The sequence below is a fragment of the Populus nigra genome, chromosome 9, assembly GCF_951802175.1.
Source record: "Populus nigra chromosome 9, ddPopNigr1.1, whole genome shotgun sequence".
In the NCBI taxonomy this organism is placed as follows: domain Eukaryota; kingdom Viridiplantae; phylum Streptophyta; class Magnoliopsida; order Malpighiales; family Salicaceae; genus Populus; species Populus nigra.
Window position 1 is genome coordinate 17189267 of NC_084860.1, and position 26758 is coordinate 17216024.

At 35.5% G+C, this 26758-nt stretch overlaps 3 protein-coding genes, 1 long non-coding RNA gene and 1 pseudogene across 4 annotated transcripts; 4 read left to right on the plus strand and 1 right to left on the minus strand.

Annotated features, from left to right (window-relative positions):
• Positions 1 to 362: 362 nt before the first annotated feature.
• Positions 363 to 2205, plus strand: LOC133702626 (monolignol oxidoreductase AtBBE-like 15). The gene has a single exon (XM_062126932.1). It carries the CDS (start codon positions 416 to 418, stop codon positions 2051 to 2053), a length of 1638 nt encoding a protein of 545 aa, XP_061982916.1. The 5' UTR covers positions 363 to 415; the 3' UTR covers positions 2054 to 2205.
• Positions 2206 to 4160: 1955 nt separating this feature from the next.
• LOC133702922 (uncharacterized) lies at positions 4161 to 10675 on the minus strand. Its single transcript, XR_009843805.1, has 2 exons — positions 10538 to 10675; positions 4161 to 4919 (listed from the first exon to the last, which is right to left on the minus strand). It is a non-coding gene; the product is annotated as an uncharacterized LOC133702922 (long non-coding RNA).
• Positions 10676 to 12946: 2271 nt separating this feature from the next.
• Positions 12947 to 14749, plus strand: LOC133703983 (monolignol oxidoreductase AtBBE-like 13; annotated as a pseudogene).
• Positions 14750 to 17245: 2496 nt separating this feature from the next.
• On the plus strand, positions 17246 to 19165 carry LOC133703984 (monolignol oxidoreductase AtBBE-like 13). Its single transcript, XM_062128743.1, has one exon. It carries the CDS (start codon positions 17315 to 17317, stop codon positions 18914 to 18916), a length of 1602 nt encoding a protein of 533 aa, XP_061984727.1. The 5' UTR covers positions 17246 to 17314; the 3' UTR covers positions 18917 to 19165.
• Positions 19166 to 23279: 4114 nt separating this feature from the next.
• LOC133703060 (probable polygalacturonase At1g80170) lies at positions 23280 to 26153 on the plus strand. Its single transcript, XM_062127463.1, has 9 exons — positions 23280 to 23572; positions 23772 to 23900; positions 24039 to 24209; positions 24301 to 24321; positions 24420 to 24627; positions 24767 to 24848; positions 25000 to 25108; positions 25252 to 25368; positions 25465 to 26153. The coding sequence occupies exons 1-9, from the start codon at positions 23333 to 23335 to the stop codon at positions 25816 to 25818; spliced, it is 1431 nt and encodes a 476-aa protein (XP_061983447.1). The 5' UTR covers positions 23280 to 23332; the 3' UTR covers positions 25819 to 26153.
• The last annotated feature ends 605 nt before the right edge of the window (positions 26154 to 26758 follow it).

Genomic DNA, 26758 nt, shown 5'->3' on the forward strand with positions numbered 1-26758 from the left:
GTATTTTAATTTTATACAAGCTAACTTTCATGTATCCATACTTTCAAATCTAGTCACATTTACTCCATACAACTCCTGCTTATTAGATGTACATCACGCGTTGCCAAGTGTACACAGCCAAATGCATGAGATATCCACATTTGACCACATGGATTCAAAATGTAAGAGTCGGCATGCTAAAAATCAAAGTAGACGGGCCAATTTCACCAATTGTTGAGACTTGAGGGATCACACAATGAATTTAACCTTAAATTTAATTGCCTCTTGACCAACCTATGCAAACTTCTTTAACGTGACGTTAGGATTAGATCAAGGAGAGTCATCAACACGTTGTAACCCTTCTATAAGAGAAGTCTCGTGACTTTCAATTCTTGAACACAAGCCTAAGCAGCAGGGGGGAAAAAAAAGAGGCAAAATGGTGCCTTCAAGTTTTTGTATTTTTTCAACTCTTGTAGTTCTGCTGCTATCTTCTTCAGTGACAGTTTCACTTCCAATTAAAGATAATTTTGTCCAATGCTTCTTACAAAATTCAGAAATTGCCGTTCCCACCTCAAGTTTTTACACCCCAGACAATAGTTCTTCATTCAGTGCTGTTTTACAGTCTACTGCTCAAAACCTGAGGTACTTGTTGCCTTCAGTGCCAAAACCTGTGTTTATCTTCACACCTTTGTATGAAGCCCATGTCCAAGCATCTGTTATCTGCTGTAGACAACTTGGACTTCACCTTAGAGTCCGTAGCGGTGGCCATGACTATGAGGGTCTCTCTTATGCTTCGGAAATTGAGTCACCTTTCATTGTTGTAGACCTTGCCAAGCTTCGAGCTATCCAAGTTAATATTGAAGATAACAGTGCTTGGGTTCAGGCAGGTGCTACAATCGGTGAGCTTTACTATAGAATTGCTGAAAAAAGCAAAACTCATGGCTTCCCAGCTGGCCTTTGCAGCAGTTTAGGCATTGGCGGGCACATTACAGGAGGTGCTTATGGTTCCATGATGAGAAAGTATGGCCTTGGCGCTGACAATGCCATCGATGCTCGTGTAATTGATGCTAGTGGCAGGGTTCTTGAAAGACAAGCCATGGGAGAGGATTTGTTTTGGGCAATTAGAGGAGGTGGAGGAGCCAGCTTTGGTATCATCACTGCATGGAAAGTAAAACTGGTTCCAGTTCCATCAACTGTGACTGTTTTTACGGTCACTAAGACCCTGGAACAGGGTGGCACTAAGCTTCTCTACAGATGGCAGCAAGTTGCTGATAAACTTGATGAGGATCTCTTCATCAGAGTCATCATACAAACGGCTAATGGTGCGAAAAAGGGTCAAAGAACTGTTACAACTTCTTATAATGCCTTGTTTCTTGGTGATGCCAGCAGACTACTCAATGTCATGAAGACTGGCTTCCCTGAATTGGGCTTGACACGAAATGATTGCGTCGAAACTACCTGGCTGAAATCTGTGTTATACATCGCAGGCTACCCCGCCAATACACCTCCTGAAGTTCTGCTTCAAGGAAAGTCAACATTCAAGAACTACTTCAAAGCCAAGTCAGATTTTGTCCAACATCCCATACCTGAAACCGCACTGGAGGGGATATGGAAAAGGTATTTTCAAGAAGTGACTCCTTTCATGATATGGAATCCTTATGGTGGAATGATGAGCAAGATTTCAGAGTCATCAATTCCTTTCCCACATAGAAAAGGTATCCTCTTCAAGATCCAGTACTTGACCAGCTGGCAAACTCCTTCAGAGGATGCTTCAAAGCATATAAATTGGATCAGGAAGCTTTACAAGTACATGGCACCTTATGTTTCCATGTTTCCAAGGCAAGCATATGTCAATTACAGGGACCTTGATCTGGGGATGAACAAGAAGAGGAACACAAGCTTTAAAGATGCAAGTGTCTGGGGTACCAAGTACTTCAAGAACAACTTCAACAGGTTGGTACAAGTCAAGACCCAAGTTGATCCTGACAACTTCTTCAGGCATGAACAGAGCATCCCACCTCTCCCATTCTCCTCGAGAAAAGGGAAAGGAAAGGGACACCATGGGATTCATTAGCTAGAGATATATAATTGGTTTGAGCATCATATATCCATGTCTTTAATTATTGGACCAATATTGTACTGAATTTGATTTTATTAAGAAATATGATAATGTTTTCTAGTTATGAAGATAAGTTATGCAATAAAATAGCTCTTGTGTTTTCTAAATGTAGTAGAAAGTTGATGAAATGTTCCCTTCTCTGCAAATGACATTTTGCTTAATGTTTTGATTAAAAGAAACGCAGCAAGTAAAGTAGTTCATAATCCAAAAGTAAATAAAAACATAATTATATAAGCTAGAGTTTAGTGAATACAAGATCATTCATTAAATTTAATTTAACATCAACAAATTATAATTAAAATCTTGAATTGAACACCCTCCACCACTTTTTTCTAGAAAAAACTAAATTAGCACACGTTGTTGACAAGGCCAAAACGGTAGGTCGATCCTTTGTCGACATGTTAGAAATGCATGGACCTTGATCTGGTCACTTAAAAAAACAAAACCTAGAATGAGACGTGATTTACGAGTCAAGACTAGGATAGTTAAGTTTCAATCAATTAATGGATTGAAGGGAGGAATTAGAGCGTGTATGGTTGAGCCGGCAGGTTTGTATTTGAGGCCCAATAAAAAACGCAATAAAAGCATCAAAAATATGTTTTTTTGCTGTTTGTATTCTTGTGCTTATAGGGACAGCAACGAATAGCAAACGCAACCTTTCTATCCAACAGGGCCATTATTACTTGAATTTACAACAATTTTGCTTGGAGATTTGAAGATCAACCGTGAATGAATAAGACAATTGATGAACACTTGTAGACATGTTGTCCTTCAATGTGCAATGTTTGTTTTCTTGCCCTTTTCTATCACGAGATTAACAGCTGTTGCAAAATATAACATGGTGGTAATGAGAAGATGGTTTCGAGATTTTGACGTTCAGAACCATTGTAAAACCGTTGTTGATGATAAATTGTGCCAGCTTCACCTTCATATGTTGCCCTAAATCTAAGAGGTGATAGGAAATATTTAGCTGCTAGAGATGTCGTACAAATCTTTAAACAGCGTAAGTGCTTAACAAATGAATTGTACATGTTAACAATTGTATACTTTTTATGTTTATTGAAAACACTAAATTATTTTTAATCAACTTTGTAATAACAAAAAATAGAAGCTCTTGCTTTAAAAGAGGGCATGAAGCTCAGAAAGCCATCACATGGAGGAATGTCATAGGGCATAGGTGTATTACTGTTTTTTTGCCCGAGACGCGACATCAATCGATTTCATTCTTGATAGAGAATTTGATTAGATTGATCAAGAAGCCCAGACTTGTGAGATGCATGGCCTTTCGTTTTCTAGGCCTGTTATCCTTGTCTTTTAGGCCAATTCTCAGTTCCTAATAGTTTCCCATGTTCACACTTCACACTTCACAATGCTAGAGGTTGGGGAAGTGCTCTTTTTTTTTTTTTAATGTAGTGTCAATGTATTTTTTCAAATTATAATGATGATCATGTAATATACAATGATATATTGATAAAAGGGCCTTTATTTTTTTTCTTTAACTGTCTACGATGATGATTTAACGGAAAGCAATTAATATAAATAAAACACAAATATGAAAAAATAGCTTTCATTAGTTATTTATCTGTTAAGGGAAGAATTAAAACCTCTTAAGAACTATTAGGTAAAATCGAGAGGTTTTAACCATCCGAGGACCGAAAGTGAACATTGTTTCAATCTTTTTCCCAACACCAAATCGACCATACTTGAACTTGAGGTAGAATTCGGTAAAGCTGATCAAGGAGGCCAGGCCTGGTGAGGTGTCCCATAAAGTGAACCTTGTGAAGCCTATTTTTCAAATTATGACTCTAATTTCGTCACTCTAATTTATATCCCGAGTCAAATCAGCCCTTTAGAAGATTCAAACCAATTCCAAAAATACTATTTTGTATCCTTGGCTATTTCTTCTCTACCAAGATATGGTTGCACACATCTGAACTTGTCACGACCCGAGTCCCGGATCCATGACCGGCACATAGGCAAGGTTCCCTTCCAAGGTTCCATACCTATGCGAACCCAAACTTACACACAACTTATCCTAACTCAATCAGAGTTCAACGCAGCATTAATAACAAAATCAACTTCATAATATAATTGAATTGTCTTAATACAAAAGTTTATAAAAGTTCAGAGTTTTGGAGCACTAACTAGACATAAAGGAAAGGTACAAATTACTACCAAAAGAGCAGGTTCTGAAGGTCCAACAAAATGACCTGCTATCAAGCTATAAGCCTGAAAAGGATAAATAATGAGATGGTGAGTTCAACAACTCAGTGAGTAGATAACGTTCAATATACACACACGAGGTAATACAGCAATGAGAAATATATATACAAGTATGGATTTAGGTTCTTATGGAAGTGTTCTCAAATTGGCCATAACAAGAAGATCATATGGTAAAACTCGTCAGAAAATCAAAATGCAATGAGCATGAGGCTCCGTACTGTGGGATGATCAGTCCACACAGGTTGGTGACTCCCCCGACCAACTAGGGTTCAGATACGATGTGCACAAAGACTAACACTACCCTGTTAGCATGGGTATTCTGACTGACATACCATAGGTTCATAATCATAATCTAACAAACATATTCATATCTCAAAACTCAACTCATGACATCAATCAAATGAGGAGCTATCAATTCAGAAGTTAATTCAAAATATATGTTGGTTCATATCAAGAATTCAGATTCAATAATTAATCATGCTTTATCAAAACAAGGATAATAATTAACATATATATTATCAAGAAGCATGATCCAATTCATATTAGCAAATCAAATATTTATAATATTTCTCATGCATATGGAAAATTATCCACTCACCTGACTTGAAAGCAATAAAACTCAAAGCTGATATCGAAGAAAAATCCTACTGACGTCCCGCCGGTAGAATATCAGGATTATCTGAATATAAAGGAGACATATTTAAGAATGACTCAAAAGAATATATATAACCTATTTAATACACTTATCTAAGGGTGTATTCCATAACCCTAAATGTTTTTGAACTAACTAGTTATCTTTCCTAAAAACCTAACATTTAACGGTTTTCCCGAAATCTAATCCATAATAAAGCAATTAATAAAATTGGTAATAATTCACTAAATAATCCTCAATTATTCATCAAACCAATCTGAAAAAGATAATAGTACAGCTAGGGACTAATCTGGAATTTATCATATTTTTAAGGGTCAAATTGCAACTTTTGTCAAATTGGAGGACCAAACTAAAATTTATCATAAATCCATGAATATACTGAAATTATGTCAATAATTCATCCTCATTTCTGTCCAGATCATCTCATTATACTCCAGGGACCATTCTGGAATTTTACCAAATTTTTAGGATCAAATTGTAATTTTTGTCAAATTGGAGGACCAAATTGAAAGTGTTAAATTCTCTTATCTATACAGTAATTCTGTCCATAATTCATATGTTATTCTGTTCAGAATCTTGGAATAGGCTCCAGGGACCATTCTGCAAATTTTCCAAAGTTTGGGGACTAAACTGTAATTTTCCAAAATTGAGGGACCAAATTGAATTTTCGTCATCTTCAACCTCCAACCCAGAATTTTCACAGAAACCTACTGTTCTCCACTGATTTTTAACTCAACATTCACCATTTACACAATTCATAACTCAAAATCATCATCTTTCAATTCAATCTCTCAAAATCAACCAAATAATCAAATACCCACAACAATTAACTCTATAACATTCAACTTAATTCATCAATTAACCCAAAACACAAATTTTCAAAACCCTAACATTTATCAAAACTGAAATTAAAACTCAATAACACATATTTATACATTTAACAACCTAAATCTTACCTTTAAACTTATTCTCTTCAACTCCTTTCTATTTCCCTTCTAATTCCCTCTTTTCTCTTCTTCCTCTTCTTTTCCCTTCTCTCCTGCCGTTTCTCTCTCAAAATATTCAGACCTCTTCTTCTTTTTTTTTTCTTCCTTCTATTTATATTTATCAACTATTTATTCAATTACTACTATACCCCTCATTTAATTCATTCTAACCTTTAAGCCTTCAAGGGCTTTATTGTATTTTCCAACCCCTTTAATACAAAACATCACAATCTCCCCACCTTATAAAAGTTTCGTCCTCGAAACTTAATAAAAAAGATTGAATACTTACCGAGATTATCGAAAAGATGAGGATACTCCTCACGCATCTTATCCTCGAGCTCCCAGGTCGCTTCCTCACGTGAATGACCTTTCCATTTCACTTTCACTGAAGCTATATCCTTCGACCTAAGCTTCCTCACTTGTCGGTCGACTATAGCTTCTGGTTGCACCTCATAAACCATATCATCCCTTAATTCAATGGGATAAACCTCTAATACATGCGATGGATCTGACATATACTTCCTTAGCATGGAAACATGAAATACCGGATGAATAGCAGACAAGTTTGGTGGTAATGCTAACCTATAAGCAACCGCCCCAACTCTCTCCAGAATCTCATACGGTCCAATGAATCGAGGACTCAACTTGCCTTTCTTCCCAAACCTGAATACTCCTTTTGTCGGTGATACTTTTAAGAACACACAATCACCCACTGAAAACTCTAAGTCACGCCTTCTTCTATCCGCGTAACTTTTCTGTCTACTCTGAGCTGTTTGAAGCTTCTTTCTAATTACCTCTATCTTCTCTGAGGTAATCTGAATCAACTCCGGTCCCATTAGCCTCTTCTCACCAACCTCAAACCAACAAACCGGTGATCTACACTTCCGACCATACAAAGCCTCATAAGGTGCCATCTCTATGCTAGCCTGATAACTGTTGTTGTAAGCAAATTCCACTAATGGTAGGAACTTACTCCAACCAACTCCAAAATCCATGATACAAGCCCTCAGCATATCCTCCAAGATCTGAATAGTCCTCTCAGATTGACCATCTGTCTGAGGGTGAAAAGCTGTACTCAACTGCACTTTAGTACCCATAGCTTCTTGGAATTTCACCCAAAACCGCGATGTAAACTGTGGACCTCTATCAGACACTATTGAGATTGGCACTCCATGCAACCGTACAATCTCACTAATAAACAATTCCGCCAACTTTGCATATCCATAAGTAATCTTAACTGGCAGAAAATGGGCTGATTTTGTCAACCTGTCAACAATCACCCATATTGAATCATAACCCTCCCGACTCCTAGGCAATCCTGTCACAAAGTCCATTGTGATCCTTTCCCACTTCCATTCTGGAATCAACAATGGTTGCAACAATCCAGGAGGTTTCTGGTGTTCACCCTTTACCCTCTGACAGGTCAAACACCTAGAAACAAAATCTGCTACATCAGCCTTCATCCTATTCCACCAATAACACACCTTAAGGTCTTTATACATCTTGGTGGAACCTGGATGCATTGTGTAAACTGTCTGATGTGCCTCTACCATCAATTCTCTCCTCAGATCATCTACATCAGGTACACAAAGTCTATCCCTATATCTCAGCACATCATCATCACCTATCACAAAACCTGCAGCTTTACCCTGCTCAACTTCATTTCTAATCCTAAGTAGTGAATCATCTTTCTTCTGAGCTGCTTTTATCTTATCAAACAAATCTGACTTAACCTGAAAATGAGCAATCATTGCTCCAGCTTCACTAAGATCAAATCTGGCTCCTTCATCCACCAACTCATGCAGCTCCCTAATCAGAGGTCTTCGTACCTCCTGAATATGAGCTAAGCTCCCTGATGATTTTCTACTCAAAGCATCGGCAACTACATTTGCCTTACCTGGGTGGTAATGTATGGTACAATCATAATCCTTCAGCAGTTCCATCCATCTCCTCTGCCTCAGGTTTAGATCTCTCTGCTGAAAGATATATTTCAAACTCTTGTGATCTGTGAAGATCTCACAAGTTTCACCATACAAGTAGTGCCTCCAAATCTTCAAGGCAAAAATTACAGCCGCCATCTCTAAATCATGTGTAGGATAGTTCTGTTCATGCTTCTTCAGCTGCCGTGAAGCATAGGCAATAACCTTGCCATGCTGCATTAGAACACATCCTAACCCCACTCTCGAAGCATCACAATACACTGTGTAACCACCAGAACCTGATGGTACTGCCAGAATAGGCGCTGTAGTCAATCTCTCTTTCAACTCTAAGAAACTTTTCTCACAAGCTTCAGACCACTGAAACTTAACATTTTTCTGCGTTAACTTAGTCAATGGTGCAGAAATCCGAGAAAAGTTCTCCACAAACCTCCGATAATAGCCGGCCAACCCTAAGAAACTTCTTATCTCTGTCGCCGAAGTAGGCCTAAGCCACTGCTTAACTGCCTCAATCTTTTGAGGATCAACCTCAATCCCATTTCTTGACACTACATGCCCAAGAAATGCTACACTCTCCAACCAAAACTCACTCTTTGAGAACTTGCCATACAACTGATGATCTCGTAAAGTTTGAAGCACCATTCTCAAGTGCTGCTCATGCTCCTCCCTAGACCTCGAATACACCAAAATATCATCAATAAAAACTATCACAAATCGATCAATAAACTGGCCAAACACTCTATTCATCAAATCCATAAAAGCTGCTGGTGCATTCGTCAACCCAAAAGACATCACTAAGAACTCATAATGACCATACCGAGTTCTGAAAGCTGTTTTTGAAATATCCTCATCTCTTATCCTCAACTGATGATACCCAGATCGAAGATCGATCTTAGAAAAGAATTGAGCTCCCTGCAATTGGTCAAACAAATCATCTATGCGAGGGAGTGGGTATCTATTTCGAACTGTCACCCGATTCAGTTGCCTATAATCTATACACAACCTCAATGACCCATCTTTCTTCTTCACAAACAACACTGGGGCTCCCCAAGGGGACACACTTGGTCGGATAAACTTTTTATCCAACAAATCCTGCAGTTGCTCCTTTAGCTCCCTCAATTCTGCTGGTGCCATCCTATATGGTGCCATTGATATTGGTTCAGTACCCGGAACCAAATCAATACAAAACTCAATTTCCCTATACGGAGGCAATCCAGGTAAGTCATCGGGAAAGACATCAATAAACTCCCTAACTATAGGGACTTGGTCTAATTGGGGAACTTCTTTCTCTACATCCACTATATATGCTAGGTAGCACTGTATCCCTTTTCTAGCCATTTTCCTCGAGATAGCTGACAACATAATTGATGGAGACCCAATCTTATCTCCTTGAAATACCAACCCAACTTCTTCATCTAGATCAAATATTATTTTCTTACCCCAACAATTTACTGAAACCCTATGCTTTGCCAACCAATCCATTCCCAAAATCACATCAAAATCAACCATATCTAAGATATTTAAGTCTCCCATAAAGATCTTATCTCCAATCTCTATTTCACAATCCAGATACACATACTTCACTAATATTAATTCATCTAAGGGAGTGGAGACTGTAATCGGGGATTTTAACAAAGTTGGTTGTCTATCTAACCTCATGGCAAAATATGGGGACACAAATGAATGAGTTACACCCGTATCAAACAAAACTTTTGCTTCAAAAGATCAAACAATAAGAATATGTTGAGGTGCGGATGTGCTACCTCGCCTCCTATACCTTGCATTTCTAAACTGTACAATATGGACATCTTTATTGTCATTTACTCTAATAGTACCAAAGAAATATGTGAATTTGACGAGTTGTTTTCTAATAATTAATAACAAAAATTTATAAAAGAGATTAGCCTGTTCCTCGAATTCACAATTCAATTAGACGCGAAATCTAACTTCCTCCCCTCGTACTTGTAGAATAATAGTTTTTTTTTGTTGAAATCCTTTTATATATATATATATATATATATATATATATATATATATATATATGTCTATTCCTCGGCATTTCCTATAAAAATAAGAGCACTCAAGTCATGCTAGAACAATAGCATGATAGTTATCACAGAATTATAGGAAAGCATATCTATCACAAGGAAGAAGACATGTTTAATGAGAATTCAAAATTTCAAAGACAACAAACAAGACAACACGGATCCTAATGCTCCATTTATTATGAATTTAATTATATTATTGTTTCTTTAACCTAAAGCTCTGATACCACGTTTGTCACGACCCGAGTCCCGGATCCATGACCGGCACATAGGCAAGGTTCCCTTCCAAGGTTCCATACCTATGCGAACCCAAACTTACACACAACTTATCCTAACTCAATCAGAGTTCAACGCAGCATTAATAACAAAATCAACTTCATAATATAATTGAATTGTCTTAATACAAAAGTTTATAAAAGTTCAGAGTTTTGGAGCACTAACTAGACATAAAGGAAAGGTACAAATTACTACCAAAAGAGCAGGTTCTGAAGGTCCAACAAAATGACCTGCTATCAAGCTATAAGCCTGAAAAGGATAAATAATGAGATGGTGAGTTCAACAACTCAGTGAGTAGATAACGTTCAATATACACACACGAGGTAATACAGCAATGAGAAATATATATACAAGTATGGATTTAGGTTCTTATGGAAGTGTTCTCAAATTGGCCATAACAAGAAGATCATATGGTAAAACTCGTCAGAAAATCAAAATGCAATGAGCATGAGGCTCCGTACTGTGGGATGATCAGTCCACACAGGTTGGTGACTCCCCCGACCAACTAGGGTTCAGATACGATGTGCACAAAGACTAACACTACCCTGTTAGCATGGGTATTCTGACTGACATACCATAGGTTCATAATCATAATCTAACAAACATATTCATATCTCAAAACTCAACTCATGACATCAATCAAATGAGGAGCTATCAATTCAGAAGTCAATTCAAAATATATGTTGGTTCATATCAAGAATTCAGATTCAATAATTAATCATGCTTTATCAAAACAAGGATAATAATTAACATATATATTATCAAGAAGCATGATCCAATTCATATTAGCAAATCAAATATTTATAATATTTCTCATGCATATGGAAAATTATCCACTCACCTGACTTGAAAGCAATAAAACTCAAAGCTGATATCGAAGAAAAATCCTACTGACGTCCCGCCGGTAGAATATCAGGATTATCTGAATATAAAGGAGACATATTTAAGAATGACTCAAAAGAATATATATAACCTATTTAATACACTTATCTAAGGGTGTATTCCATAACCCTAAATGTTTTTGAACTAACTAGTTATCTTTCCTAAAAACCTAACATTTAACGGTTTTCCCGAAATCTAATCCATAATAAAGCAATTAATAAAATTGGTAATAATTCACTAAATAATCCTCAATTATTCATCAAACCAATCTGAAAAAGATAATAGTACAGCTAGGGACTAATCTGGAATTTATCATATTTTTAAGGGTCAAATTGCAACTTTTGTCAAATTGGAGGACCAAACTAAAATTTATCATAAATCCATGAATATACTGAAATTATGTCCATAATTCATCCTCATTTCTGTCCAGATCATCTCATTATACTCCAGGGACCATTCTGGAATTTTACCAAATTTTTAGGATCAAATTGTAATTTTTGTCAAATTGGAGGACCAAATTGAAAGTGTTAAATTCTCTTATCTATACAGTAATTCTGTCCATAATTCATATGTTATTCTGTTCAGAATCTTGGAATAGGCTCCAGGGACCATTCTGCAAATTTTCCAAAGTTTGGGGACTAAACTGTAATTTTCCAAAATTGAGGGACCAAATTGAATTTTCGTCATCTTCAACCTCCAACCCAGAATTTTCACAGAAACCTACTGTTCTCCACTGATTTTTAACTCAACATTCACCATTTACACAATTCATAACTCAAAATCATCATCTTTCAATTCAATCTCTCAAAATCAACCAAATAATCAAATACCCACAACAATTAACTCTATAACATTCAACTTAATTCATCAATTAACCCAAAACACAAATTTTCAAAACCCTAACATTTATCAAAACTGAAATTAAAACTCAATAACACATATTTATACATTTAACAACCTAAATCTTACCTTTAAACTTATTCTCTTCAACTCCTTTCTATTTCCCTTCTAATTCCCTCTTTTCTCTTCTTCCTCTTCTTTTCCCTTCTCTCCTGCCGTTTCTCTCTCAAAATATTCAGACCTCTTCTTCTTTTTTTTTTCTTCCTTCTATTTATATTTATCAACTATTTATTCAATTACTACTATACCCCTCATTTAATTCATTCTAACCTTTAAGCCTTCAAGGGCTTTATTGTATTTTCCAACCCCTTTAATACAAAACATCACAGAACTCTTTCTGTTTTCTACTCCTTCTTCTTGGTTTTCAGCTTAGTAATTCTAAGGGTCCGGTTGTTTTTAGGGTTAAGTTCTGTGTAATTATATTTTATGGATAACTCTCTCTTGAACCCGTTAAAAAAAAAAAACTTGTAAGTTTATATTTTTATTTTATAATCATAAAAATTATCACAATAATAACAAGGGAGCATGAAATATTCTATTACGAAACTGTGTTTGTTTTTATTTTTAGGGTTTTATAGGCTAGATATACATGGTGTTTCCGAGCTAGTTTTCAAACATTATCTCTATGATGACATGGTCAAAGACGGGGGATATCCATACTGCGTCTAGGAGAGTTATTTGAAGAGCGAATAATTAAATAATTTGATGACCCAAATGTCATTTGAACGTATTAAATGTGAGTAAAAAGTGTATCAATGACAATTATAATTATATTTTTAATAAGATATCAGTCAACATTTACAGTTATTATGCAGGAAAAAACAAATCTAATTTAAGTTAATAAAATTATATATGGTCTTTGACAAACTCATCTGTATTCCCTGAAAACTGAATATTCAATAGATTTTTGAGCAAATGATACAAGTTGTGCCTAAGCAGACCACAGCTCTCTATAAGAGAAATCTCGCAAAACACGAATTCTTGACGCCTAAGCCTAAGCCTAACCGGAAGGAAAAAACAAGCAAAATGGCCTGTTCTGGCTCTTCCATCCTCTTATTTTTTGTTTTTCTAATTTTTCATCCTTCATTGCTACTCTCACTTCCAGTTCAGGATAGCTTTCTGCAATGTCTCTCACAAAATTCTGAATTCTCCTTTCCTTTTTCCACCATCTTGTACACTCCAAAAAACTCTTCATACACTACTATTCTGCAATCTTCTGCTCAAAACCCCAGATTCACAACGCCTTCACTACCAAAACCAGAGTTTATATTCACTCCATTACAGGAATCTCACATCCAAGCTGCTGTTATTTGCTCAAAGCAGCTTGGAATTCATCTTAGAGTCCTTAGCGGAGGCCATGACTATGAGGGGCTCTCTTATGTCTCTGAAATTGAAAAACCATTCATTGTTGTAAACCTCGCCAACCTTCGATCCATTAGTGTCGATATCGATGATAACAGCTCATGGGTTCAAGCGGGGGCTACATATGGTGAACTTTACTATCGAATTGCTGAGAAAAGCAAAACTCGTGGCTTCCCGGCTGGTCTTGCCACCACTCTTGGTATTGGTGGGCACATCACAGGTGGTGCTTATGGCTCGATGTTGAGGAAATATGGCCTTGCAGTAGACAATGTGATCGACGCTCGCATAGTTGATGTTCATGGAAGGGTTCTTGACAGGAAAGCCATGGGGAAAGATTTTTTCTGGGCAATCAGAGGAGGTGGAGGAGGCAGCTTTGGAATCATTACTGCCTGGAAAGTAAAATTGGTTCCAGTTCCATCAACTGTGACAGTTTTTCAGATTAATAAGACCCTGGAACAAGGTGCTATTAAAATCCTTAATAGATGGCAACAAGTTGCTGATAAACTTGACGAGGATCTCTTCATCAGAGTCTACTTACAATCGGCTGGTGCTGGTAACGGAGGAAAAAGAACAGTGTCAACCACTTACATTTCCTTGTTAATTTCTTGGTGATGCCAGAAGACTCCTCCAAGTAATGCAAGACAGCTTCCCTGAATTGGGTTTGACAAGACAGGATTGTATTGAAACAAGCTGGATCAACTCCGTGCTGCATTTGGCTGGTTACTCCAACGACACAGAACCAGAGTTTTTACTTGAACGGAAGAATATATATTCAAACTACTTCAAAGCCAAGTCAGACTTTGCAAAACAGCCAATTCCTGAAACCACACTTGAGGAATTATGTAACATGTTATTGGAACAAGAGATTCCTCAAATAGCATTGACTCCTTACGGAGGAATGATGAGCAAAATCCCAGAAAAACAGACTCCTTTTCCTCATAGGAAGGGCAACCTGTTCATGATCCACTACATGACCATCTGGACAAGCCCTTCAGATAATGCTGCAAAGCATCTAGATTGGATTAGGAACGTTTATGAGTACATGAAACCTTATGTTCAACCAAGGACTGCATATGTCAATTATAGGGACCTTGATCTGGGCATGAACAAGAAGACTAACACAAGCCTTAAAGAAGCAAGTGTTTGGGGTTCCAAATACTTCAAGGATAACTTCTACAGATTGGCATTTGTGAAGGCCAAAGTTGATCCTGACAACTTTTTCAGGCATGAGCAGAGCATCCCACCTCTTCCACTTTCCATGAGAAATTGAAGAAGAATTCATGGCTAGATCGCAGCCAGGATTTTTTTTTTTAAATTATAGTTTGAATTTTGATGTAAATATTAATAAGAAATTAACGCTGTAGCTTTTTTGAAAAAATAAATATTCTTCGCTGTTTTTTTTTTTATAGAAATTCTAATGTTATTTGTATTTTATATTAACTCTATAATTATTTTTATTTTAATGATTAAAAAATTTCATAAATTATACATCTGGATAACATCATTTTTCAAAGAAATGAGGTTAAAATCAATTTTGAATTTTTATCACAAGATTAAATGTGTCTTTGATATTCCAGTGTAAGAATTTTTTTAAAATATTTTCTATTTAAAAATTTATCAAAATAATTTTTTTAAAATTTTATTTTTATACTAGCAACGTTAAAACCATTAAAAAATATTAAAAAATTAATTTAGTATTTTTTCAAATCAAATATACTTTTAAAATATATTCAAACATAAATAAAAATACAATGCCAAACAAAGTCTCAATCCATCTAACATTTGTTGAAAAACATATGATTGTATTATTTACGAGATCTCAGCAAGATATGACATTCAGAATTGTTTATAGGGGTGTAGCTGCTAGTATTTAACAGGAGAGGTTAAAATTAATATAACAAGATGTTTATTTATTTAAAATAAAAATATCATACTATTTTATATTTAAATATTAAATACTCTATAAAGTCTCTTTCTATCTATCCACATGCAAAGATTGCAAAAAGACAAGTCGCGTTTAGGCACTAACATTAAAAAAATCTCAATGGTTTGGTCAAACATGTGGTATTCACATTAGGCCTCTATATCGTTTTTTAAACCTGATGTCATGTTAAAAATAAAATAAAATTAATAGAGTAAGAATTGATAGGTAAAGCAAACCATGACTTTGGAGGTTCCGGATATTTAAAGAAGAATTATGGATAAAATTTTAGTATAATTATAAATTTATAATATTTTTAGTCTGATTTTTTAATTTGAAAAAAATACAACTTGACTTTTAAAAATATGATAAGATTTCATATTGGTCCTTAATTGTAATTTTAGTTTTTTTAGATTGGTTTGACGAGTAATTAAGGTTTATTTAGTGAATTATTATCAAGTTTTATGATTTTTTTTCTTGAATAAGATTTTGAGAAAACCATTTGATTTTAGAACATCAATATAATTGCATTCAATATATACTTCTATGTTATTTTTACTTTCGAGTTAAGTGAGTAGATAATTTTTCATATAATAAAGGAATACACACACACACTTGAATTGTTAATATAAAATTGATCGTGCCTCATGGTAATTTTTATATTGTTATTTATTTCTTGTTTATGATTAAGCATGATTATATATTGAAATTAAATCTTTGATATGAACCATTATATACTTTTGAATTGATAACTCCTCATTTATTTCTTGTTTATGTCATAAGTAGAGTCTTGACATATGAATCTGTCTGTTTGCTTATGATATAAATATATGGCATGCAAGTTATAATACCCAAATTAACAAGATAATATTAGTCTTTGTGCATATCGTATTTGAACCCTAATTAATCAGGAGAGTCACAAACCTGTGACAATTGATCATCCCACAGTACGGAGCGTTATGCTCACTGCATTTTGATTTTCCAAAAAGCTTTACCTTATGATAATATTGTTATGACTTATTTGAGAAACTTTCCTCTAAGAACTTTAGCCATATTTGTGTGTGTGTGTGTGTATATATTCCTTATTATTGTATTACCTCGTGTACTTATATTGAACGTTATCCACTCACTGAGTTGTTGAACTTATCATCTCATTATTTATTATTTTCAGGCTTATAGTTTGTTAACATGTTATTTTTGTTGGACTTTTAGAACTTGTTTTTTAATTGTAATTAATACTTTTCTTTGATGTATAGTTAATGCTTCATAACTATGATATTTGTAATAATTCTTGTATTAAGATAATCAATTTATATTATGAGGTTAATTATGTTATTATGTTGAGTAAAACTTTGTTTTGTTTTTATAAGTGACTTTGTTTTGTTTTTATAGATGAAAATAATTGTATATAAATTTAGATTATAAAGATATGAAAACCTGAAAAAAGATCTTGCCTATATGTCAATCATAAGTTTGAAAATCGGATCATAACACTTGACATAGTCAAGTTCGTGTTATAAATTGAGCGAGAAAGAAATTTTTTTCATTGAAAACAATAAAAAACTATATTGTTTTAAAATTTTAAATGTTAACGAATTTTTGTCCGGTCAATTCCTTTTATTTTTTTAAAACTCAGCCCAGAGTACTTATCGTCTTCTAGTCGAATTGCCAGGAAGGTAAAGTTTCGTAACAGCGATTAAGTCTAAATGAGCTATTGGAAAAGTCATTTATTACAAGATTCAATGAACCAAATGTGATTAGAACATGTTAATAAATAAGTTTGTCTATACCAGCTATAATTGGAGTTTTAATCAGCTATTTGGTCAACATTCTACAATTGTTATGCAGTAAAAATCAAATCTAAGTCAGTTGTAACGGTATGTATGGTCATGGAGAAGCAAATCTATTTTAGAGGGTTTGTGTTCCCTGAAAACAGAGTATTAAATAGAGTTTTGACCAAATGATACACAGATCACAGCTCTCTATAAGAGTTCTTGAAACACAGGCCTAAGCAGCAGGAAAAACAAGCAAAATGGCCTGTTCTGGCTCTTCCATTCTGTTATTTTTTGTTTTTCTATTTTTACATCCTTCGTTGTTACTCTCACTTCCAGTTCAGGATAGCTTTCTGCAATGTCTCTCAAAAAATTCTCAACTCTCCTTTCCCTTTTCCACCATCTTGTACACTCCAAAAAACTCTTCATACACTACTATTCTGCAATCTTCTGCTCAAAACCCCAGATTCACAACGCCTTCACTACCAAAACCAGAGTTTATATTCACTCCATTACAGGAATCTCACATCCAAGCTGCTGTTATTTGCTCAAAGCAGCTTGGAATTCATCTTAGAGTCCTTAGCGGAGGCCATGACTATGAGGGACTCTCTTATGTCTCTGAAATTGAAAAACCATTCATTGTTGTAAACCTCGCCAACCTTCGATCCATTAGTGTCGATATCGATGATAATAGCGCATGGGTTGAAGTGGGTGCCACGAATGGTGAACTTTACTATAGAATTGCTGAGAAAAGCAAAACTCATGGTTTCCCAGCTGGTCTTTGCACCACCATAGGTATTGGTGGGCACATCACAGGAGGCGCTTATGGTTATCTGATGAGAAAATATGGCCTAGCAGCAGACAATGTGATCGACGCACGCATAGTTGATGTTCATGGAAGAGTTCTTGACAGGAAAGCCATGGGGAAAGATCTTTTCTGGGCAATTAGAGGAGGTGGAGGAGGCAGCTTTGGAATCATTACTGCCTGGAAAGTAAAATTGGTTCCAGTTCCATCAACTGTGACAGTTTTTCAGATTACTAAGACCCTGGAACAAGGTGCTATCAAAATCCTTAGTAGATGGCAACAAGTTGCTGATAAACTTGACGAGGATCTCTTCATCAGAGTCATCTTACAATTGGCTGGTGCTGGTAACGGAGGAAAAAGAACAGTATCAACCACTTATATTTCCTTGTTTCTTGGTGATGCCAAAAGACTCCTCCAAGTAATGCAAGACAGCTTCCCTGAATTGGGTTTGACAAGACAGGATTGTATTGAAACAAGCTGGATCAATTCTGTGCTCTTTGTAGCTGGATACTCCAATGGTACAACACCTGAATTTCTACTTGAAAGGAAGAATTTATACAAGGGTTACTTCAAAGCCAAGTCAGACTATGCAAAAGAACCCATATCTGAAACCATACTTGAAGGTTTATTTGAAAGGTTGTTAGAAGAAGAGAGTCCTAATATAGCATTGACTCCTTATGGTGGAATGATGAGCAAAATTTCAGAAAATCAGACTCCTTTCCCTCATAGAAAGGGTACCCTGTTCATGATCCGCTACATGACCAGCTGGGATCATCCTTCAGAGAATGATGCAAAGCATCTAGATTGGATTAGGAACGTTTATGAGTACATGAAACCTTATGTTCAACCAAGGACTGCATATGTCAATTATAGGGACCTTGATTTGGGCATGAACAAGAAGACTAACACAAGCTTCAAGGAAGCAAGTGTTTGGGGCACCAAATACTTCAAGGATAACTTCTACAGATTGGTACTGGTGAAGACCAAAGTTGATCCTGACAACTTCTTCAAGCATGAACAAAGCATCCCACCTCTCCCACTTTCCATGAGAAACTGAAGAAGAATTCATGGCTACAGATATGTTTGGTAGGTGCACCATAGTCGTCTCCATCAGATCACAGCCAGAAATTTTTTTTTTATATATATTTAAATATAGTTTAAAGTTTAGTATAAACAGGAATAAGAAATTTTAAAGAAATGCACCAATATGTCTCAGGTGTTGTATTAAAAAAACAGTGTTTCCTTACCAATTTTTACTTCCCATTTTAAGACGTAATCCTGAACAGCATCACAGGATTCTTGACCAGTTAGCAAATTATTTCCTTGGCAAGATGTTAGAAATCTTGATGTCTTATGTCTATAGTTTTCTGGAATTCTTGACTTTGACACGGGTAATAAAAAGATTGCACGGCAAGTATTTTAACTGTCATGTTTTTCAAAGATGATGCAAGTGAAGATAAAGTTCAACTGATATATATATATATATATATATATATATATATATTCTAAATAACAAATGAAAAATTTACTACGAGGTTATGGATAGGTATGCTAGCTATAAAATCTACACAGGTGGTTAACTCGGGATCTAATTAATTTAAGGGATGGATCAGTTCGAGTTAAAAAATAATTAAAGAAAGAATGAACTCGGTTTAACTCATTTAAAATCCCGGGTTAACCTGAGATGAATAAACTGGGTTAAACCTGAAAAAACAAATTATTTTGATCAAAATAACATTATTTTTACCTTTTAATTTTATTTTAGATCAACCTCTCTACTTGTGTGCTTCACTTTGCTCTGAATCACTCCAGATGTTGTTTTAAAACTATAATTTCAATTAGAAAAGTAGAAAAAAAGAATCATAAATTACACATAAGCGTAGCATCACTTTTCAAAGCAATGAGGATCTTTAGTGTGCAAATCAATCAACTTTTTTTTTGAAACGCAGAGAATGTCTTATAGAAGAACACAGACATCAGATAGACAATTCTGAGATGAGCACCTGAATTATTTGTAAAATCTGCAAACCAATCCACTTGTTAGGTTTTGCATCGCACACGCATATATCGATTTCATGCCTAATAAACTCGACATTTAGAGTATTTCCGGACCAATTTTCATACATCAAGACTAAGCATATCTGGACTAAACTTAGCTACATACATACCTTTGGCCAAGCTAAAGCTGCAACAGTCAGAATTCCATCTTTCATTCTCAAAAGAAGAAATTCCGAGTTTGCTAGTTCAAATCAATCAGAACCTATTCTTAGAACCTTGCTAGTTAAGGAATCCAATGGGTTTATGCTCCTCTTCAGCCTTCTCAAAGAAAAACAAGCCAACAAAAAGTTAAAAGAGACTCCTGACTAAATGATACTGGCTGAGCTAAAGTGATGTTTGGATTCGTAGAAGTAGAGTAATGCTCAGACCAATTGTAAAATGCAAAGCAGAGAAGCAAGAAAGGCAACAATATGGTTCCTTCTTTCTCTTTCATTACTCAATACTTCTAGTTCTTCTGTTATCACCATCGATAGTTTCATTGCTTTCAATCCAAAATAGTTTTCTACAATGTCTCTCAAGAAACTCTAACAATTCCATCTCGTTTTCCACTACTTCTTACACCCTAAACAACCCTTCATTCACCACTATTTTGCACTCTACTTCTCAAAACTTGAGGTTCACCTTGCCATCAGTTCCGAGACCTGAGTTTATCTTCCCACCTTTGCATTGTTAAGACACCATCAAGTGAGCAGCAATCATGCACTGATTCCAGAATTACCAAATCTGCAGCAAACATAGCAAGGAACACTTTCAAAGATTCTGCACTTTGACAGTGTTCCTTGCTATGTTTGCTAAGATTTGATTCTGGAATCAGTGCATGTTTGCTGCTCACTTGATGGTGTCTTAACATGCATCAATATCATGTCGAAGCTGTTGTTATTTGCTCAAAACAGCTTGGAATTTATCTTAGGAGTCTGTATGCTGCAAATGTCAGCTGGTTTTCCAGAAGAGGAGCAAGATATCAGAATCTCATCTTCCCTTCCCTCATAGGAAAGGTAATCTGTTTATGATCGGCTACTTCACCATCTGGCTTAATCCTTCTGAGGATTGGGCAAAGCATAAATAGATTTGACTAGGAAACTTCGTTTACAAACACATGACACCTTTCCGTGGGGACCTTGTTGTGAATGGAGGCAAATTAGGCTCAATACCAGCTGCAAATCAAGCTGAAAAGGAATGGATTTTCAGGGAAGAGATTTAGGGGTATGTCTACCAAATCAAAGGGAAAGTATCCTGGTGTGTGCTCCCCATTTCAACTATAAATATAGGGGTTTGTAAGAGCCATAGACACCGAACAAGAAACACAGAGTGATAGAGATAAGTGAGGTGAAAGTTACAGAGGGCTTGTGAGCTGAGTTGAGATAGTCTCTTTCTTTTGTGATGTAATTTTCTGTTTTATCTTTTGTGAGTAAAATTAATAGTTTTGTGGATGTAAGTCACGTTACACTGTGTTTTCTTAATTCTAGGCATTGATCTTAGGTATAACATGCCTTGATTTGGGGATGAACAAGAAGACTAACACAAGCTTCATAGAAGCAAGCGTTTGGGGTGCCAATTTCTTCAAGGGTAACTTCAAAAGATTAGTAAAAGTGAAGACAAAAGCTGACCCTGACAACTTCTTCAGGCATGAACACAGCATTCCACCGCTTTCACTTTCCATGAGAAAAAGAGATTGAAGAGTAATTTTATATGCATGCCTAGGAAATATTTATAGCCAAAAGTAATTTGTAGGAAAGTGATACATATGATGCAATAGTTATGCTCTCCTGTGAGCTAAAATCTACGTAGAAAGTTGATATTGTGGTCATATGCTGCAAATGTCAGCTGGTTTGCCATTAGTTAATTAAGGCATGCTTGCTTCTGCAATATTGCATACACAATAACAAACCACATCACAATGTCAGCAATAATATGAAAAATTAACTGAAAATAGGACATATAAGGTTAAGGCCAGAACCTAGAAGAACAAAAGATCAGGTCAATAGTTGATGTCCTTTCGCAAGATGTTAGAAATGTATAGCTAATTATGTCTTCATCATAAGTCCTTTTAAAGCACTTAGCATTTGGTTAGTACAGAGATAAAGACAATGGAGATAAAGGGTACATGTCCCTATATGCCTAGTATTTTCAAATGACAGAAATTCATTACAAAACTGCTTTAAAAACAGATTTATTTTATGTTTCTATCTTTATTTTTACAACTAAACATGTTTTTGTCTTTTCTATACACTAACAAAAAAAAATAAAAAAAAATACTATAATGCTGTTGAGTTAGAATTAGTCAGAAAGAAATAAAAAATCTGCCTTCAAAGCCACGTTTTTGTTAGCAATATTTAATTTTGCCACTGTCAGGCCCCGAATATAGATTTTTTAGAGGCAAATTATATTGAAACCACTAAAACGAGAAATCGTGTTGAATTTTGGAAGGCAAGACTAAGTGTATTAGGCGTTTAAGGAATGAATCCAGTTGGTTGATATAAGTGAAGATCAAAGTTAAATTCATAACCCTCTTAATTATGAATGCAGATTGTCAAAACAAAGATCAATCCAAGGCACTTGATATAAATGTGATAAATACTATAAATAAAATATTTAAATATAAATATATATATTAGATATAAAATTAATTAAATATCTTTTTTGGTTTCTAATTAAATAATTTTAAATATAAATTTCTATGTTTTTCAGATTTTTATTAAACTAAGCATCATTTTTTCACTAACTTTCCTTATTAAATAATTTTAGTAAAATAGAAAAAAAAAATAATGATATATAATTTTAGTTCCATTAAATTTTGATATTAATTCCTGGAAACTGAGTGTTAAACTGGTCACTCTTCTCAGCCAAGGGATCTAAGCTGCGCTATTGACTGTAAGATTATATCACTCGCATCGTTACAGCTACAGGGTCAACAGCAGAACCTAACAGTCATACATGGGGGCTCGGGCAGGGGCCGTAATCAGGGAACTTTACAATATACAGAACTGGAAGTGCATACAGCTCCATGTTGAGAAAAAAAAATGCCTTGCTGCACACAATGTCCTCGATGCTCGTAGAAGTTAAGTTCATGGAAGAGCTGATCATGGCAGACAAAGTTCTTTTTGGACCATTAGAGGAGGTGAGGAGCAAGCTTTGGAGGCATTAGTCATTACTGCTTGGAAACTAAGACAGGGCAAAGGCAGAAAGTGAACTTGTGTTTATTGGTTGAAGAGTAAAGCAAAGAACTCTTATTTCCCTTGTACTTTAAGTCCGAGGCTTGTAAAAAAGGTTGCTCCTTCATGAACTTTTAAGCCAAGACATAAGCCCACAAAACCCTTCATTTCCGAATCTAATATGCACATATAAATTAAAATCCAATGTTTGGAACAATTTATATGAACCAATCATTCAAGTAGAACATCCACATTACACAATCATGGATAAATTATTCATCATTACCTTGCTTGGTTTGCTGATCTTGGTTAATGGAGTTGCTGAAAACTTGGTGTATAACAACTTTGCCATGCTTGAGGAGCTTGAAAGCTTTGAGATAGACGATGAAGATGATGTGGAACTTTTCGATATCCCGTCATGGAGTAGTGAACGAGGTGGCAAGGTTCTTGTGAATGTTGATAGCTTTGGTGCTGTTGGAGATGGAATTTCTGATGATACCCAGGTGCATATTAGAAATCTTGAAATTATTTTAAAGGTTTTCAGTACTGTGTCACTTACTTTAATGATTGATCTTTCTAGGTTAAAGTCCACATTTTGAATCTCACATATTCCCCAAATTATATATCTGCTAGCCTAAAGCTAAATAAACAACATTGACTATAGTCCTAATCAGGTTACATGTTCTGTTCTGATATTACCAGGCATTTGTAAAAGCTTGGGGCACCGCCTGTGCTATCCCAAAATCAGTATTCTTGGTTCCCTCCGGGCGCCGTTATTTAGTTAATGCAACAAGATTTAAGGGCCCTTGTGAAGATAAGTTGATCATCCAGGTAATTTTCTACGTTGCTTCAAGTGAAATCTATCCAAATTTATATTTCAGAAATTGTTGTCACTTTCTTGGCAGATGTTGTCGAACAGTTGCATTATAATCTCACCTTTTACAATTTGTTGTCATCACGACTTTGCAGATAGATGGAACAATTGTAGCACCTGATGAGCCTAAGAACTGGGACCCCGATCTCGCTCGACTATGGCTTGATTTCTCTAAGCTGAACGGAGTCCTCTTCCAAGGGAACGGAGTTATTGATGGATCAGGCAGCAAATGGTGGGCGTCATCTTGCAAAAAGAACAAGTCCAATGTGATTATTCAAAAATTCTAGTCTATAGTTTAATCCATGCTTCTCTACTTGAATAGGTCAGAATTTAACACTCCTTTTTCTTTCTTTACAGCCTTGCAGAGGTGCACCAACAGTAAGGATCTTTTTCCCTTCATTATATAATTCATCCTTCCGGGGAGAAAAAAGAAACTATGCAGATTGTCAGGGATTTAACCAATGAGGCGTTTGCAGGCATTGACCATTGATTCAAGCTCAGCAGTGAAAGTAAAAGGTCTTACTATAAAGAACAGCCAGCAGATGAATTTTGTGATTTCCAAGTCAGCATCCGTGAGAATATCTAAAGTTACTGTCTCATCACCTGGAGACAGTCCTAACACTGATGGAATCCATATTACTCAATCAACTAATGTGGTTCTCCAGGATTGCAAAATCGGAACAGGTTTTCAGACGCTAACCCCATTATTTTCCTCATCTATTCTCCAAGTAAAGAATATCATAATTAGAATGGAGATCTTGGGGATATTATTGGCAAACTTTCTGACAGGTTGCATATTTTGTTGATTCTATGGTATATTCAGGTGACGATTGCATCTCGATTGTCAACGGTAGCTCTGCGATTAAGATGAAGGGAATATATTGTGGACCGGGACATGGAGTCAGGTTGAGTTAAATATGAGATTCTAGCCATCATGTCATATCCCATAAAGGAAGATGTTATAGGCCAAGTTTTACCATTATCTATACAGAAGAGCTGGGACTGAAATTCTAAGTTTTCATTATTAACCCTTTTCTTTTAAATTCTGTCACTCAGCATTGGAAGTCTAGGGAAGGACAACTCAACAGGCATAGTCACAAAGGTGGTCCTGGATACTGCACTTATCAGGGAGACAACGAATGGCGTCAGGATTAAGACTTGGCAGGTAATACTCTAGGACATAGTTAAAACTGTTCGGATTCTGGAAGTGCTTAAATTATATTCTCTCACAAGACTTGAGGAATGTTCGATGGAGTATGCATCTAAAATCCCCTGCTAATATCCTCTCTGGATCTCTATATGCTGCAGGGAGGTAATGGTTATGTTCGCGGGGTACGTTTTGAAAATGTCAGGATGGACAATGTTGATAACCCCATCATCATTGACCAATTCTACTGTGATTCCCCGAAATCGTGCCAAAACCAGGTACGTATTCCATTTTTTGTGCTAGATTCATACTTGACAACCTACTCTTTAATAACTATCCTAGTCATCTGATCAGAATTTTGCTCCTTTTTTTAGACATCAGCAGTAAGAATTAGCGAGATCATGTACCGCAATATTAGTGGCACTACAAAGAGTGCAAAAGCGATGAAGTTTTCCTGCAGTGACACAGCTCCTTGCAGCACCATAGTCCTGAGCAACGTAAACTTGGAGAAGGAGGATGGCACAGTAGAGACCTACTGCAATTCGGCCGAAGGCTTTGGATATGGCATTGTTCACCCATCAGCTGATTGCTTAACTTCCCATGACAAAGACTATAGTTTCTTCGAGCAGACAGAAGTTTCCCAAGACTACATTCTCAACGACGTGACGGAAGAAAAGGTTGAGCTTGCAGATTCCAACAACGACCGCATTGTTCATACTGAACTTTGACATGGCCTCTTATTGTAATAAAACTATCCTTATTAACTATACTAATATACTAAATTGGGTAAATGGAATGTATAGAATACAAATAGATATTTCTTGGAGGAGGATTGAGGTGCCCATGTTCGATTTTTTGGGAAGTTACAGGTATTCATATATAGTCACAGACCAACGAAAGCAATTATGCACCTGGGATTTTAAATATTGTGTATATTTTGATTACATGTGCCTGCATTATTTGAAGGTTTGTCATAATTGCAAGTTGGAACATTTGTAATGATTTTTTGTTGTTTCGGGTTTCAAATTCTATAATGCAAGTCTTTCTCTTTTTATTTTTTCTAGATTTGTTATATGAGCAGCGAGCTTGCCTAAAGCTACAATGATCGATGCAGGTAAAAGATACAATTTAAGTCCCAAGGCTATATGATGCAGGTAAAAGCTACAACAACAACAACACATACATTTAAAAGAGTTGCGAATGAATTCTAAATTCACAAAGAAAATAATTACATTATGGCTATATCTTCAAGAGGTTTACAACATCTTTAAATAAACTAAAAAAACCTATCTTTACTAAGAAATAATCTAAAGTGTAAAGGTATTTAGGAAATTAAAATAGAATCTAAAATAAAATAATAAATCCAAAAACTTCTAGAAAAAAATAACAAAATTCTGACTATTGAGATAAAACTATTCAATAAACAATAAGTGACTTTCCATGTGAGAATTGCATGTAGAATCACATGGAAAAATTTGAGTCCAAGCTAAAAGTTAGATTTCATGTTATGTCCGTTTTAAGGTACTAACATAGTCTGATACAATCAGTCTTTTCTTAAACTTAGACCTATTCCACTAAAACATAAAAGTATCTACTAAAACATCTATATAGTGTATCTAAACAAGATACTATAAATTAAGAATTTTACTTTCTAACCCTAGCAATGCA